This window comes from Artemia franciscana, chromosome 16 (assembly GCF_032884065.1).
Source record: "Artemia franciscana chromosome 16, ASM3288406v1, whole genome shotgun sequence".
NCBI lineage: Eukaryota > Metazoa > Arthropoda > Branchiopoda > Anostraca > Artemiidae > Artemia > Artemia franciscana.
This window is the reverse complement of record NC_088878.1, coordinates 35,832,262-35,849,048: the sequence shown is the minus strand read 5'-3', so window position 1 is coordinate 35,849,048 and position 16,787 is coordinate 35,832,262. Positions and strand designations below refer to the sequence as shown.

At 29.2% G+C, this 16,787-nt stretch overlaps 1 protein-coding gene across 1 annotated transcript in view; it reads right to left on the bottom strand.

The window, feature by feature from the left end:
• The window catches only part of LOC136037396 (filamin-A-like), a gene marked incomplete in the record, with an annotated part of 335,049 nt that overhangs the window by 142,999 nt on the left and 175,263 nt on the right, over window positions 1–16,787 (bottom strand). The window contains 3 exon segments of the mRNA XM_065720141.1: window positions 2,810–3,040; window positions 6,953–7,045; window positions 11,696–11,809. Coding sequence (XP_065576213.1) covers window positions 2,810–3,040; window positions 6,953–7,045; window positions 11,696–11,809 — 438 coding nt within the window.

Genomic DNA, 16,787 nt, shown 5'->3' with positions numbered 1-16,787 from the left:
TAGCTAAAGTAGAACTTTACCCAACAATGTTGTTGAGGTTTTCGTTAAAGTTTTCTTGAGGTTTTGTGAGGTTAAATTTTGGAAAGGTTCAAATTTATAGGGTCAGAAAGTGATGTTAAACTTAGCTAATTTGTCTTGTTTTTTTTTCAAGGTTTAATGTGGCACGGAAGGGACAGAGAAGGTAGTCACTTAGTGTTTTTACAACAACTTGACATTTATTTTTCCACTTAATCCATTATTCCACTTATTTTTCTAGGTTTTAAAGTTTCCGCATTTCTCCAGTTTTCATTTCCATTTCCTTCATAGTTATTGAATAATTGTGGAAACGTCAAGTATATCTTCCCAGTTTTAAAGGTCATTGAGCCTTTGTTTATATATTTAATTTGCGAATTTTTTATGTTGATGCGTATTAAAGTCAAACAATATAATTAAAACCATATTAACACCAATGATTAAGTTGTATTAATTATGATTGTCAGAATATAATCATAATCAGTTATAATCAATACTATGTTTTAGTATAAAACTATTTTTAGGAAAATAGTTTGTAAGGTCACTGATAGTGCTTTACGGAAGAAAGTTAGAAAGTTAGAAATGGAGCTACGAATATTAGTGAAAATGCTTTATGCTTAATAGAGAGAAGGAGGGGCTTGAACACGAATTATTTGAGTGATAGATTATATGATGATAAGGGGAATGTAAAGAAAGCGGAGAAAGCATTAATATATGAATTAAGGAGGTGTGATGTGGAGGCTATGGATAAAATTGCTGAAGATATGGAAGATGCAACTAGACGGAATAGTAGCAAAATAAATGGTATGTTAATAAATTGAGAGGGAAGAGTCAATCTGGATTTGTTCCAATTAAAGTTAGAAACGGGGCTTCAACTAGTAATACAGAGAGAGTTAAAGAGGATGGGCAGAACGTTTTGAGCGTGTGGTAAACTAGGTTGAGTTACAGAAATAGGTATAGAGAAAAACTGAAAAGACTGTGACACTTTGGATATTAATGAAGATTCATTTTATGAGGAACAAATTAGTGACAGCGCTAAAAGGATTAAAAATAATAAGGCCTCAAGTGCTGATAGTGTGGTAAATGACTTTTTTTAAATATGGTGGTTGTGAAGTTAGGGATAAATTACAATATTATAATATGATTTTGAAAAAACAGAAAGTACCTAACGATTTTAGGAAAACTCTAATTCAACCCCTCTATAAGAAGGTGATATAACATATATATATATATATATATATATATATATATATATATATATATATATATATATATATATATATATATATACTAGCTGTTGGGGGGTGCTTCGCACCCCCCCAAGCCCCCCCACGCAAGTAAGTCGTTACGTGCCATATTAGTTACGCGCCATTGTAGTTGTGTCACTGTGTCCCACCTGTGAATATAGATATATATATATATATATATATATATGATTTTTAACTACGATATATATAGATATATAGATATATATATATATATATATAGATAGATATATATATGTTTTTAACTACGTAAAACTTGCGAATATACAACATTCTTCGATGTCCCATTTAGCGAAGGTCCTATCCTTGTCTGGTATACCAGATTAATACAAAAAAGTGATAAGAATGAGAATGAGCCCTCTCGCAACATTCTAGGACCACTGGGTCGATACGATCACCCCTGGGGAAAAACGAAAAAACAAACAAACAAATAAACACGCATCCGTGATCTGGTTTCTGGCAAAAAATACAAAATTCCACATTTTTTCTATTTGCCACATTCTATATTCTATAATTCCACATAATTCCACATTCTATGACTTTTAGGGGGTGTTTCCCCCATTTTCTAAAATAAGGCAAATTTTCTCAGGCTCGTAAATTTTGATGGGTAGAACTAAACTTGATGAAACTTATATATTTAAAATCAACATTAAAATGTGATTCTTTTGATGTAGCTATTGGTATAAAAATTTCATTTTTTAGAGTTTTGGTACTATTGAGCCGGGTCGCTCCTTACTACAGTTCGTTACCACGAACTGTTTGATATCGTAGCCTACTCCTCATTTTGTGAGGGAAATAAAGAGAATAACATAATAAATAAATAAAATAGATTATAAATTTAACGATTCTTTAATTTGTTTAAAAAGTACATAAAGGACAGAAAGAACTAGATCGTCTGGTAGTACTCTCAAAAATGTATTAAGATTCTTAGTATGGGTTTTATTAGGGAGTGTTGACGGGGAAAAAAGGAGTGCTTTTAATGGAAAAAGGGCTTCATTTTGAAGCCGTTGAAGGGGCTTAATTCGAGATTTAAAAGTATTTAAATAACCAATGGGACAAATAAATAAATAACTAAAAATGTTTTAATTTTTATGATTTACCTATTTTTTTATGATTATGCGTTTGAAATATAATTATACTATAAAATCCAATTGTTAAAAAGTAATTACGGAAATGATTTTAATCAATACTAATTATATTGATAACTGCATAATTTTTAAATACAAAAATACCATTTAATATATTATCTTATACTTCTTATCGGTGTCCTTTACGTGTTTAAAGATTCTTTGTATAATATGAATATTAAGCTATATAATTATTATATAGCTACAATTGCATGTATATTAATAACCATATTATATTTCATATATGGAAACTGAAAAAACTGTCGTTTTTAATATTTTAAAAATGATTTCATATTTCCCGCCAAAATTATTGAAAGAATTAAATTTTGAATTCTAACATTTATATTTTAATTCAATCGACCTAATTTCGCACAATTTTTTAAATATCTCTAACGTTGAACTAACCATTGATCACCACAGTAAGATCATCAGCTCTGATATCTTGGCTTTCAACAGTGAAGGACGAAGTCTGTCCCATGGCTGCCAAGTCGAGTCCTCTTCCCTCTACATTGACATCACGAACAGATACGGCTGCTAAATTGGGTCCTCTTTCTTCTACATTAACGTCACGACGAGACACAATGCGCGAATGGACAGCGTCTGTCTCATCGCGGTTGCTGATCAGTGCCTTATTTACTAGAAAAGGGAAAGAAATATAAGCTAAAATAGAAGACATAAATAGAAAAAGAAAACAGAAATTGAAAAAGATAACAGAAAGAAATAGAAGCTAAAATAGAAAACAGGAATGGAAAAAAAAACAACAGAAATTGAAAAAGATAACAGAAAGAGATATAAGCTAAAATAGAAGACAGAAATAGAAAAAAAACAGAAATTGAAAAAGATAACAGAAAGAGATATAAGCTAAAATAGAAGACAGAAATAGAAAAAAAACAGAAATTGAAAAAGATAGCAGAAAGAAATATAAGCTAAAATAGAAGACAGAAATAGAAAAAAAAACGAGTTGAAAAAGGTAACAGAAAGAAATATAACTTAAAATAGAAGACAGAAATAGAAAAAAAAAACAGAAATTGAAAAAGATAACAGAAAGATAAGATAAGCTAAAATAGATAAGCTAAATAGAAGACAGAAATAGAAAAAAAACAGAAATTGAAAAAGATAACAAAGAGAAATATACACTAAAATATAAGACAAAAATAGGAAAGAAACAGACATTGATAAAGATATCAGTAAGAAATAGAAGCTAAAACAGAAATAGAAGCAAGGTAAAATAAATAGTAAATTAAATGAATAGATAATAATTTATTGACAAACGACTGCTGCAAGCTAAAAAAAAGAAGTTAGAATTACGTTTAACGTTAAATAATATTAACAACAAAAATTTGAGTAAAAAGGAAAAAGTTAGTCATGATTCAGTAAGAATATAAGGAAGAATGATAAAAAGAAAACAAAAAAGAAACAACACAAAATTTGAAAAAAACTAGATATAAAACTATATTACGACATATTAAGCAGTCAATGTACTTTAAGTAGCTCTACTGAACTGCGCTGATGTTTTAATGTTGTTGTTGATGTTTTAGCAAAGAAAAAACATATTACTCGAATACATATATATATATATATATATATATATATATATATATATATATATATATATATATATATATATATATATATATATATATATATATATATATATATATATATATATATATAATATATTGAATATATATATTTCAATGGGATACAAGTCACACTGAAGCCAGTGAGAGATCTCCAGAGAGAGGGAATGCGGAAAGTCGAACCGCTTAAATTTGTATGCCTCGATTAGCCAGTAGTCTAGCCAGTTGAGATACAATTGTTTTGTTGTTTTTATTGATGATGTTATGACGTTGTCGTTATTTGTCGTTTATGAAGTTATTTGATGTTGTTGAATTTATAATACTGCTCAAAATTACTTCACAGAGGAGCAAAATAAGAGGTAAAAGCTGAAAACAAGTGGTTATGTAAGAAGAGATGATAAATGAAATAAAAAATTATGGAAGTTGAAATACCTAAAAATAAATAAAAACGTGATAATACAGAGAACAAGTAGTATTACAGCGACAGTTTTTCATAAAAATTATTGAAAAAGTGCTAACAGTAGATTTTATACTGTTTTTGCTTTTTTAAACCCTTCAAATAGTGAAAGGTTCAGAGCAGGGGACGTCATTATTTCCCACAAGTAAAAATTAGTCTAAACAATTTTTGCCACAAAAATCTAAATTTAAGGATTAAAGCCAGGGGATGGGACGAGCGTTTAAATAGAATTACATAAGTTAACATCGATTCTAAGCTTTTAACTTATAAATTTGTCACAAATTGGATTAGCTTATTCGAAGTAACTGTCTTAAAAGAATTAAGGTTTTTCACTATAGTTAAAAGAACATCTGGGGATAGCCCCTCAATAAAAGAATAAATTTAGATAAAAAAATTATCATTATATTTCTACTTACCTATTTTTCTGAGAAAAACAACATTGAATATTGTTGGAATATTTATATATATTCCAAAAATATATATATTTTTAAATGTGAACAAAAAAAAGGAACTGATGTCAACACTTGTTCCATGTCTGACCACAAAACTCAAATTTTGAGTATTTTCTCAAAATTTCTCAAACCCCACCAACAAAAATTCAATATCTTAGATTGCCGACAATTATCCAAATTGATCGGTTCTCTTTTTTTCTCCTTTTTTTTTAACAGTAATTATGATCAGTTGGTATTTGTCTATTAAAGTGTATTCGAACAACCGATGGAAGTTGAAGGTGCATGGCATTTTGTAGGTGAAAAGTTTGATTTAAAGCTAGTGTTAAACTAGAAAGGTAAAACAAAACAAAAAATCTACTGGTAAAACAAATTATAATTGAAGCATAGAAATCTGCATCAAGAAAATATATTAAGCCAATCGGGAAGCTTTTTTTGTCACCATTTTCATCATCTACATGTAAAAATGATATTCACATGCATGTCAGGTTAGAATGGAGTTTCTGTGAAATCCTAATTTTGAGCTCTTGATATAATAAAAAAAAACAAGTTATTCCAAAAGAAAGTAAAAAGCGACAATAAGATTTCAATACAAAATAAATTGGTCCGCCAATTTACAATAAGGTCTACCGGTTACCCTCCTTAACCAGCGACATTTTGGGATAACATTGAAGTGCTTTACTGAAAACGTTCGAGTGCAACAGTTAACGTGTTTTAGCGTTTTAGTAAACGATTGTCTTTCAAAAATTAGAATTTAAAACCGTATCATTCAAAGAAAATGGATATACATCAATATGCCCTTTCATTCTTGAGTGGGTGTAAAAAAATACTTTTTATCCAATTCCAATTGCTCTTGTGTTTGAGAAGTTGTAATGGAGACATTTGAGGGCCAAAAAAATAAGACTTTACCATAAAGAGTGGCGGGTTAGTGAGGGAAGCAGCTCCCTTAAGTATGGAATAATTTCACTTCGTTCTAACCTTTAATGTTTTTGCACTTTCATTTGAAAACCTTTTGTCTTTTACTTAATTTTCTTGACAATCCTACCTGAAAAGTGCACTACTACAAAATTTCCCTGGACGGGGGTGGATTTGAAATATGAAAATATATTTTAAGGCAATTTTTTCTACAATTTTCAACTTCTTTGAAAAACCCTTCTTACAGAGATGCTCCTCCCTCCTTCTTATCTCTCACTACCTGAAAAGTGTACTACTACAAAATTTCTCAGGACGGGGTGGGTTTGAAATATCAAAATAAATTTTAAGGTAATTGTTTCCACATTTTTCAAGTTCTTTGAAAAAAACACTTCTTACAGGGATGCTGCTCCTTAGCTCTCCTTTTTTGTGCAGTCATACACATGAATGTAATTTTTTATATTATACTAAAGATATTTGCAAAAAGTGGGGAAATATCACCACGTAAATTTTGGCATAAAAGTGCCCTTTTTGAGGCTTTAGACAAACTATCTCCCCCCCCCCTGCCACACACCTACACAAGGATCCACCTGCCCTCTTGCTGATGCATGGGTATACAAAACAGCACATAATTTTAGTAAGCTTCAAATGAATCAACTTAATTAATTAATCAACTTAATTAGTTGAATTAAGTTTTAAAACAAATTTCTGTATTAACCGTTTATTTTTCATGGACCGTGTGCATCTCTAGGAACAAATGCGCATCCGCGTAGCATCACTTATAAGCCATTTAAAAATTCAGAATAAAAGAGTAACGTAGAGATTTCTACTGTTCCAGGATTAACGTAAGTAAGGGTTTATTTATTTCATTCCCCTATACCCACTAAATATTCAAGTAACACTGTAACACTGTACATCAAGTCCTCAGTTTAAGCTCCAGGTATGAGTATGACACTAACTAGTTATTCAAAAATAGAATACTGTAGAAAACCAAATATGTGAAACAATTAAAAAGACTTAATAGGAAAGAAAAATACAAACAGACTAGGGAACAAAAAAAGAACATAATACTTATGAGCCTACACTAATCAACTAATAAGAAAAAAGGTAAAAATCTGTAAAAAAAAATATGGTAAGAAAAATGTTTTACCTCGGTTAACCTCTTTTACGCTTTTAAGAAGTTCAAAGTTTTGTATAGACGAAACCCCGCGTGGACTTTGAGCAATTTGTAAATGAGAAAAATCTAAAAGAGAAAATACCGTTGATTTCTGATCTTAATTCTAAGCTAACATTTGTACTACTTTTCTGACAGGACTCACAGCACTCACGACAGTTCCCGCAATTGCATCAGCGCTTGTGCTCTGATTCGCGAAACTCTTCTCCGAGAGGCGCAGTAATGCGATAAATTCTTTCTTTTTCTTTTTTTTTTTAGAAAGAAAGGATTTATTCGTCAACAATAAACATAACTAAATATAAATCAACTTACGAAAGGTGACGCTAATTAAACACCAAAAACAATGACGTGTAATAGATGAAATTATAAACATTTTTGTCATTTTTCAGTTTCATATACTAACAGACACAAATGTAATCGGATCAACCTACAAAAAAATAATCATCCATTAATGACTTCTTACAAGTTTCTGAAAGTGCCGAAAAAATTTTTTCGGCAAATTAAAATAAATAAATAATAAATAAAATAATTGTAATATAAATAAAATAATTGTAATATAAATAAATTAATTGAAATAAATAAATTGTTATTCTTTACGTTGCTATTATACGCTAAGTTCTTTTTATGCTTTTTGAATTCCGATTAAAAAAAAATCCCAAACATTAAAAATTCTCAAAATTCAATTCTTCAAAAAAGTATGAATTTCTCTAATGTATTATCAAATGATCTATATAAATAAGAAGGGTTTGAGAGGAGTAACTAAGACAATCCGAGAGCAAATTTAGGGTTTTGTTCAATCCAACCCTAATTTGATATGTTCTTAAAATCATCCACTTCCCTCCCCCACCTCCTACAAGAGTAAATAGGCATCATGATCCAATTAAAAAAACACACATGACGCGCAGATATGTAAGCAGAAGTCTTTTAGGGGATACGCGAAATTTCAAAAACAAAACAAAAATAGGCTCCTTATTTTCTTCCATGTTCATTATGTCATAAGTTTACTTTCTCCTCAGACCTCTCTTGAAGCACACGTCCTCCGACCCTCAAGTACGAGTAAACCGGGTAGAATCCATGGTCTAAGAACCTGTTTACATCTCGATTACCCTTTTGTGTAAATAATGGTTGCAGCGGTAGGCGGAACCTAGTAAAGAGCGAACAAAAGCCCATAGTAATTAAAAACTTACAAACGTGGTTTCAAAAAACTGGCTAGCGAGTGAAATTTCCAACTATAGCTGATTCAGCAATGGTAACTATTATTTAGATGAATACTGATGGTATAATATTATTACGAAAACAAATTTATGGAATTTCGAAAAAGAGCTTGGAATCCCTCGAAAATGGCGTCAAATTGAAATAAAAGTCGATCATTAGAACCATTAAAATATGGCTCAACCATTAAATACATAATGGCTCATAAATGGCTCAACCATTAAAATACAGCTCGATTGTCCATCTGTACTAAATATATTATTCATTATTTTATTCTAAATATAAATAGTTAAATTTTTCGACTGAAAATTTTTTTTTAGTTTTAATTTTAGAATTTTTAATTTTTTAAAACTCTGATCCAAAACAGAAGGTAGGCAATGAGTCATAAGTAGGCCAATTAGGCTAATTGACCATTAGGCCAAAATCCAATATGAAATATTTTTTCTCTTCTGGCGACATGAAATCCGGCTAACGAAGCAAAGACTGGCTACGCTACAGCCTAGTCAAAAAAAAATAGTTTATAAATAATGTCACCGAAGGAGGCAGCCTCCCAAGGAGGCAATTTTACAATGAACAGAATGGTGGTCATGAATTATTTCCCTTAAGTTAGTTGCCTTAATAGGTTGTAATTAAATTAAAATAATTAAGTGTAATTATCTAATAATAATGTAATTAATTAAATTGTCTCTATTAAAGTTGAAAAGCTCTGGCTTTGCTTTCAATAGACTGAGGACAAACTAGTTTTATTGCTTTCTTTGTCACAAAGAGTCCATTGTCCTCTGGCCCCTTCCTGGTGGCTCCAATTGAAGAGGATGGAAGGCACTCACAAAAATTTATTTCTATTTTGTTTAAGATTACTTGACCTTTCTTTCTAATTTGATGAATTTTTAAGGCTAGAGTACACACAATTTCGTGTCGGGCTTACATAGCATTGCCTACCAAAATGAACCAAATCTATTTTCTAATTATCGCTTATTTATTTACAAGGCTCAAGAGCTATGCACGATCTAATCTAGGGCCATGCCAGATATGGCTAGCAATTTTTGGCATTAACAAAATTTGACACTAACAAATTTTTGAGATTCCATAAAAAAATATGCACTAATAAGTGAGTGTTGTAGTTCACTCACTAATATGCCCCTTATAAATGCCACTTATAAATGCTAAATATGCCACTTATAAATTGTTACAGTTCATAAGTTTTGTATTCAAGGCATAAAAAAGATGGTGTAAGTGCCTGTATGTCAATATTGAAAAAAGGAAAGAATATTAAATCAGTCATTTAGTGGCGATGTATTCATCTAGAGATATTCCGGATAACCTCTTTTATATTCTCTCTAAGCGTCTACGACCACCCATTCTAACGAAGTGGCAAAGGCAAATATAATAAATGGAAACCACTTGCCTTTTTACCATGTCTTTGATTTACGCTACTTTTGTAAGATTAATAATAAGAAAAAAATAGAGGTTATCTCTAAGATGATAATAGACGTTATACAAACCTCTAAAAGAGAAGGTTATGCAACGAATCATGCATATAGATATACAATATCTCAGATCGTCGTGTAGAGATATTACAATTGTTTTAATACAAGGACTGAGCAACTATAAAAATTTAGAACTCATATGACAAGTTTTATTGAATAGTCTCACAAACGGACTCTCACAGAGGAATTTATTTTTTTAAAGGTTTTTTGATAATGTATTTGAGCATCCCAAAGCTTGAGGCAGAACTTTTAAAGCTAACGTCTCGCAACACAAATGTCCAACACTCATTTTGATTCAAAAGAGAAACTAGAAATATTTGCAGAATGTGCGTATGATTGCAGAAAAAGATGGTGTAATAACCATTTAGGGTAAATTAATTTTTATTTTTCTCTGCTATTGAACCTTGATCACCCAACACCACCATGAGAGACGCAGAACGCTTAGGTGCATACCATTCAAACCTTTAAATTGGGGTTTCACATCTGCATCTAAATTACCCCTCAATTTAAATTTGCTTCCTAAAATAAATAGGAAGATCTGAGATTTTCATTAAAAAAAGTATGAAATTACAGCGCGTCGGTAAAATTCCGTGGCTTCATTTTGGTGTATAGATAATAACACTGCACCAACCCCTTTTGTTTACCCGTTTCCCTTTTGTTTACCATCATCAAAAGCGACACAACTTTTATAATTAGTTTTAAGATCAAACTAAACTTAACGTGTATAAAATAAAACTCGATGTTTTTTAAGCAAAGAGAACGTTTTTCTCCTTATTTGCAATGAAACACAATGTTGTATTTAATATTTTATTTTTATGAAATAAAAAATTTTCTTTTTTTGAGATTCCAAGTTTTTAATGGTTGACCATGGTGATAAAATGAGAGGACAAATTAAAGCCAACCAACTAATGCTGACTAAAATCAACTGATTAAATTTTGGTATACAGAAAATAAGGATGCACCAACCCCTTTGGTTTACCCGTCTCCCTTCTGTTAACCATCATCAAGAGCGACACAACTTTTACGATTAGTTTTAAGATCAAACTAAACTTAACGTGTATAAAATAAAACTCGATGTTTTTTAAGCAAAGAGAACGTTTTTCTCCTTATTTGCAATGAAATACAATATTGTATTTAATATTTTATTTTTCTGAAATAAAAAATTTTCTTTTTTTGAGATGCCAAGTTTTTAATGGTTGACCATGGTGATAAAATGGGAAGACAAATTAAAGTCATGCAACTAATGCTGACTAAAATCACCTGACTAAATTTTAATACACAGAAAATAACACTGCACCAACCCCTCTTGTTTACTACCATCAAGAGCTACACAGACTTTATGATTAGTTTTAAGATCGCAATAAACTTAGCGCGAATAAGATGAAAAGCTGATGTTTCTATGAGCCAAGAAATGCGAAATTTTGCTCCAAGTATTTTTTTTAATGCTGCTGAATAAAATCAACGCGCTAGCACAGACTAAGTAAAGTGTTGACAGTCGTTGAATTTTGTAATGTTCACAGTTGACTTTCTCCTAGGAAAAACATAAGCCTATAAGAAACATATATAATAAACCTAAAAGAAACATTTATAAGAAAGATAAGCTTATAAGAAACATACATAAGAAACATAAGCCTATAAGAAACATATATATATAGAAACATATATAAGAAACCTATAAAAACATAAGCCTATAAGAAACATACATATATATATATATATATATATATATATATATATATATATATATATATATATATATATATATATATATATATATATATATATATATATATATATATATATATATATATATATATATATATGTATATATATATATATATATATATATATATATATATATATATATATATATATATATATATATATATATATGAAACCTATAAGAAACACATATAAGAAACATAAGCCTATATGACAATGAACGCTTTATATACGCTTATCATGCTTATTATACCCGATTATCATTTGTCTGGACTGAGGAGCTTACTGAGGAGCTTACCTTCGTGACCATTTATTTCAGGGGAACCAGGTGGTCGCTTGTTTATTCTATCAATGGAATTAAATCTATTTTCTTTTCCTTCTTCCCTGAAGGACGCATTTAATGGTGAATAGCCTGAAAGATAATTATCTTATACAGTATTAGCTTTGATTGTATTATAATGTCATAATACAATACGAAAACAAATAATAATTTAATAATAACAAATTATTCCTAATTTAAAGGAGCAACCTCTGCGATATGGCTCATTCATTCATGGCTCATGGCTCATTCAATCAATTCAAAAAGTTTTGGTTTTAAGGCATCTTTCATATTCTTGGAAAAAATAAAATTGTTGCAATCATCATTTTGTTTTAAAAATTTACTTACCATTTGATTTTGTTTACATTTCAATGAACCAAAATTTTAACAGAAATAAAATTTTAGAAAATTTAAACAGAAATTTACCAAATTTTACCAAAGAACAGTGCGACTTTATTCTCTCAAATTTTCAAGTTTTTGTTTTAAAGTTTTTACACTTTGATTTCCAAAGAGTTTTTCAAGGTTAATAGTTCTAAGCTTTTTTTTATGTTAAGACGATTTGAAAGATGATCTTTTTTGTAAGAGGATGTCATGGAAACGCAGTGTGGTCTTTGAAAACATCTACTTCGTATGTATTGGGACAATGTGACCAAACAAGTATATATTTATATAAACATCCATAAGAGACACGCGAACATTATAAATCAACAGCATTTTCTTTTGCAATGTAAGAAGAAGAAGATCGTGCCACCTTCGATAAAATTCAGTTTTCGTCATGAAAACACAGTGTGGTCTTCGAAAATATCTACGTCGTATACTAAGATGGCGTGAACTAGTAATTTGGATGGTTTACAATCAATGAAAGTAATATATATATACTAGCTGGGTCCCGGTGGCTTCGCCGCCCGGCCCCAGCATGGCACGCGGCAGGCTTCTATACATGGATTCTCATTGTCCCTTGTGTTCTAACCACAGACAGTGCTGGGTCCCGGCGGCTTTGCCACTGGTCCCCGCGGGCCCCAGCATGGCACGCGGCAGGCTTCTATATATGAATTCTCATTGTCCCTTGTGTTCTGGGTCCCGGCAACGCTATGTCATTTTTGGATTGAATTGATGGCGTAAATTGGTTTGGTTTTCTGTATTAAGGTTTTCGAACTACTTTAATCCATTGTCAATATATATATAAATATTAGTGCAATCACCAGTTTTTTACATTTTAAGCAATTTAATAATAATTTCTTTTTTACGTTAATTAACTCTTTGACAAATTTTCTTTGAGCAGCAAGCATTCTAAACTTTAACAATTTCTACTAAACATCAAACTTTTGGTTTTCTGTTTTAAGGTTTTCTAATTGCTTTAATCCATTGTCAAAATATATTGAAATGTTTGTGCAATCACCAGTTTTTTACATTTTAAGCAATTTAATAAAATTTAAAAAGAGCCTCAATTATTTGAGCTCGTGTAACGGTAATAACGGTCATGTAACAGACGGACACTACATTTATAATATATATATATATATATATATATATATATATATATATATATATATATATATATATATATATATATATATATATATATATATATATATATATATATATATATATATATATATATATATATATACATATATATATATATATATATATATATATATATGTACATATATATATATATGTATATATATATATATGTATATATATATATATATATATATATATATATATATATATATATATATATATATATATATATATATATATATATATATATATATATATATATATATATATATATATATATATATATATATATATATATGTATATATATATATATATATATATATACAAAATTAGATGTTAATTAATCCACAAACTAAAATGATCACATTTATTAATTTTTAACCAGTGTGTATTAATAAATTTGATGTATATCATAAATGTAAAATTACAGCTCTGATTTTGAGCAGTAACAAAAAAAAATGAAACAAGTACAATAAATCATTAAAAATTCAAATAATACAAGGAAAATACTTACTAGTTTTCTTTTCTAGTTTTTCTGGACTCTTGTCACGCCTACTATTTTTCTTTTGATTCTCTGGCACTGGTTTACCATCTGGTGTTACCATCATTTTGAAGGGTGAGCCTAAAACAAAATTAATTTATTTTAAACTTGTGACTCTCTCACATTTGAAAAAGCTTTGCCCTTATTTTCTGTGCTACAAATTCTCTAATTATCTCAGAGCAGATAACTACAAAGATCAAACAGGGATAAACAGGGATAAGTTTGCCAGTTGGTGTCATAATGATGACACCAACTTTCAAATGTAACACTCTTTTAAATGTGAAAGGATTAAATGTGAAATGTGAAATTGAACTATTTCAAACTTACAGCTTTATCCCATTTGAAATAGCTTTGATCCGATTTTCTGTGCTACGACTTTGGGAAAGTCTAAAATCTCTTAAGGGTTGTAAAAGAGGTGGTTTGATTATGCTCTAACTCAATTATTATAAGAACAGCATGATAGATACTCATTTACATTTCATATTCTGAAAGGAGGTAGGGTCACAAAAACACATTGCCCATTGAATCCACACTACCTCTTACACTAAAATGAATAACTAAAAGATGGTCCTGTCTCAAATAGACGTAAACTTGTTATCTGGTGTTACCATAATTTTAAAGGGCAAATCCGAAGTGATATTAAATCATTTTAATTTTGCAACTATTTACTGCTTGAAAAAACTTAGACCTTATTTTCAAGGTCATAGCTGTGACAAGAATATAGTCGTGTTTTCAGCACTTATCATACCTAAATAGCATTACTCTATTGCAGAGTGAAATCTTTCACATTACAATATATACTGTTTCATAAAAAAACCTTGAAGAAACATTTTTCCTTGATCAGTAAAATTAAGACAGTAAAACAAATTAGAGTTAAATAAATTAAATGACGTTGATTAGAATTAATTTTTGATAATTTAGATAAATCAGTTAAGTCAATAAAAATCAAGTAAATTGATTAAATTAATAAAGTTAATTTGTTAAGTAATTTAAATCAATAGAATTAAACAAAAAGAGTAAGTAAGAAAAGAAGAAAATTATGAAAAAAGGAATATTTAAAGTACCAAGAGCAATGAAAATGAAATCTAGCCGTTTGAATTACTGAAGTGAAAACTTCACTAATTTGAAGAGCGAAGAAAAAGATATATAAGATATACCAGATAATATAATAGATAAAAAAGATATATTATATATATATATACTATATAAACATATATATATATATATATATATATATATATATATATATATATATATATATATATATATATATATATATATATATATTACATTATATTATCTGTTATATTATCTATTATATATTATAGATATATAAGATAAAAAAGATATTTTGCTTCTAATGAGAAGAAAAAGAACGAATTAGTATATTATTTCATTAAAAGATTATAATTTTAAATTAATTTATAAGTATAAATTAATATTAGATAATTAAAAGATAAATAGAGACATTCTTTTACCAGGCTTCACTATAATGATGTATGTAGACAACATAATCTAAGGGCTGCGCTAAAGCCTTGTTTTTATGCATAACCTTGCTGTTTGTGATAAATCTACACATCCTGCCAACGGTTAACACTAACATCTAATTTCTGCTACAGTTTGATGACGGAAACACTTTTGTTATTTACAAATTTGATAATAATTTTCGGGTAAGTATTCTTTGTGATTGGGTATGTTCAGAGTCAATCGAACACGTTGACGCCATAACTTACAAAAAAAGGAGCTTAGCCGGATTGGAATTCAGACTTTATATTTGTATTTGCCTGTAATCATTTTTGTACGACAAATTTTTTCCGCTTAAATTTAAAAATTATTGGGTAGCTAGAAATTATGAAAAAAAAGGAATATTTAAACCACCAAGGGCAAAGAAAATGAAATCTAGCCGTTTGAATTAGTAAAGTAAAAACTTATAAAACAAAATATGTTTTGAAAAATTAGGAAAATTCTAAAACTTAATTTTTATGAAAAAACCTTCACATTCAGTTATCCACTTTTGGAAGTAACGAGAACCAATTTAAAATAAAAGATAAACGTATGTAACACATAAGAGAAAAAAAAACAGGTGCTACCAAACCCCTTAAGGTTCAGCTTTCTTTCGAATGTGCAGGTGTCCTTTGAATGTGCAGCTGTCCTTGAAAATCAAAAACTTGCTAATATTCGAATTTTTGCGGATGAAGAGCGTTGTCAAATATAAATATTTAGTTTTACTACTCTCTTTTCATGGTTTAACATTGCAACACTGTCAAAAGCGTAGTCCTACCCTAAAAATTTCATAATTTGGAAAAAATCTTGGAAAAATCGCAGCTTTCATGTATGAATAGATTTAAGATGGGTTCAAGGTGCAAAAAAAAATACTTTTACTGATAAAACTAAAATATTCTCATTTTAATGTTTTTGGTTGGTAATTTAAACGACATGTTTAACACTGGTACTTTAAAAACTATTTTTGCCAAGAAGGATATTTTTGAGGCACCCAAGTAAGATTTTGACGCCAAAGCCTCCCAATTCATCTACTTATTAAAATAAAAAATAGAAACACATATCAAATTTTGAAAAAAAATGGAATTTTCTGAGTATCTGAACACCTAATGGCAAAGGAAAACCGATTCGATAATAATATTAAGCCTACAAAGCAAAAGTCTGTAGGCTATAAATATTTAAATAGCTGGGGTATGGTTGTCCTTGGAACTTTAACAGCTTAAATTTTTGGACTAGGAAACACAATTTTTTACAATAGTTCAGCTGATCACCAATAAGATTTAAAAGTAATATGTAAACAATATAAGCCTTTAAATAATCAATAAAATATTCAAAATAGGCTTGGAAAGATAAAGCATAGATATGTTCTTTTCCTTTACTTCCAATTTGGTGTGCCGGATGTTTGTCACACAGTTATGCCTACGTCGCAAAATCTATATAGCAGTGTTTTAGGTTTTTTTTTTTCAAACTAAAATCAACAATAAACTTTATTTGAATTAAAA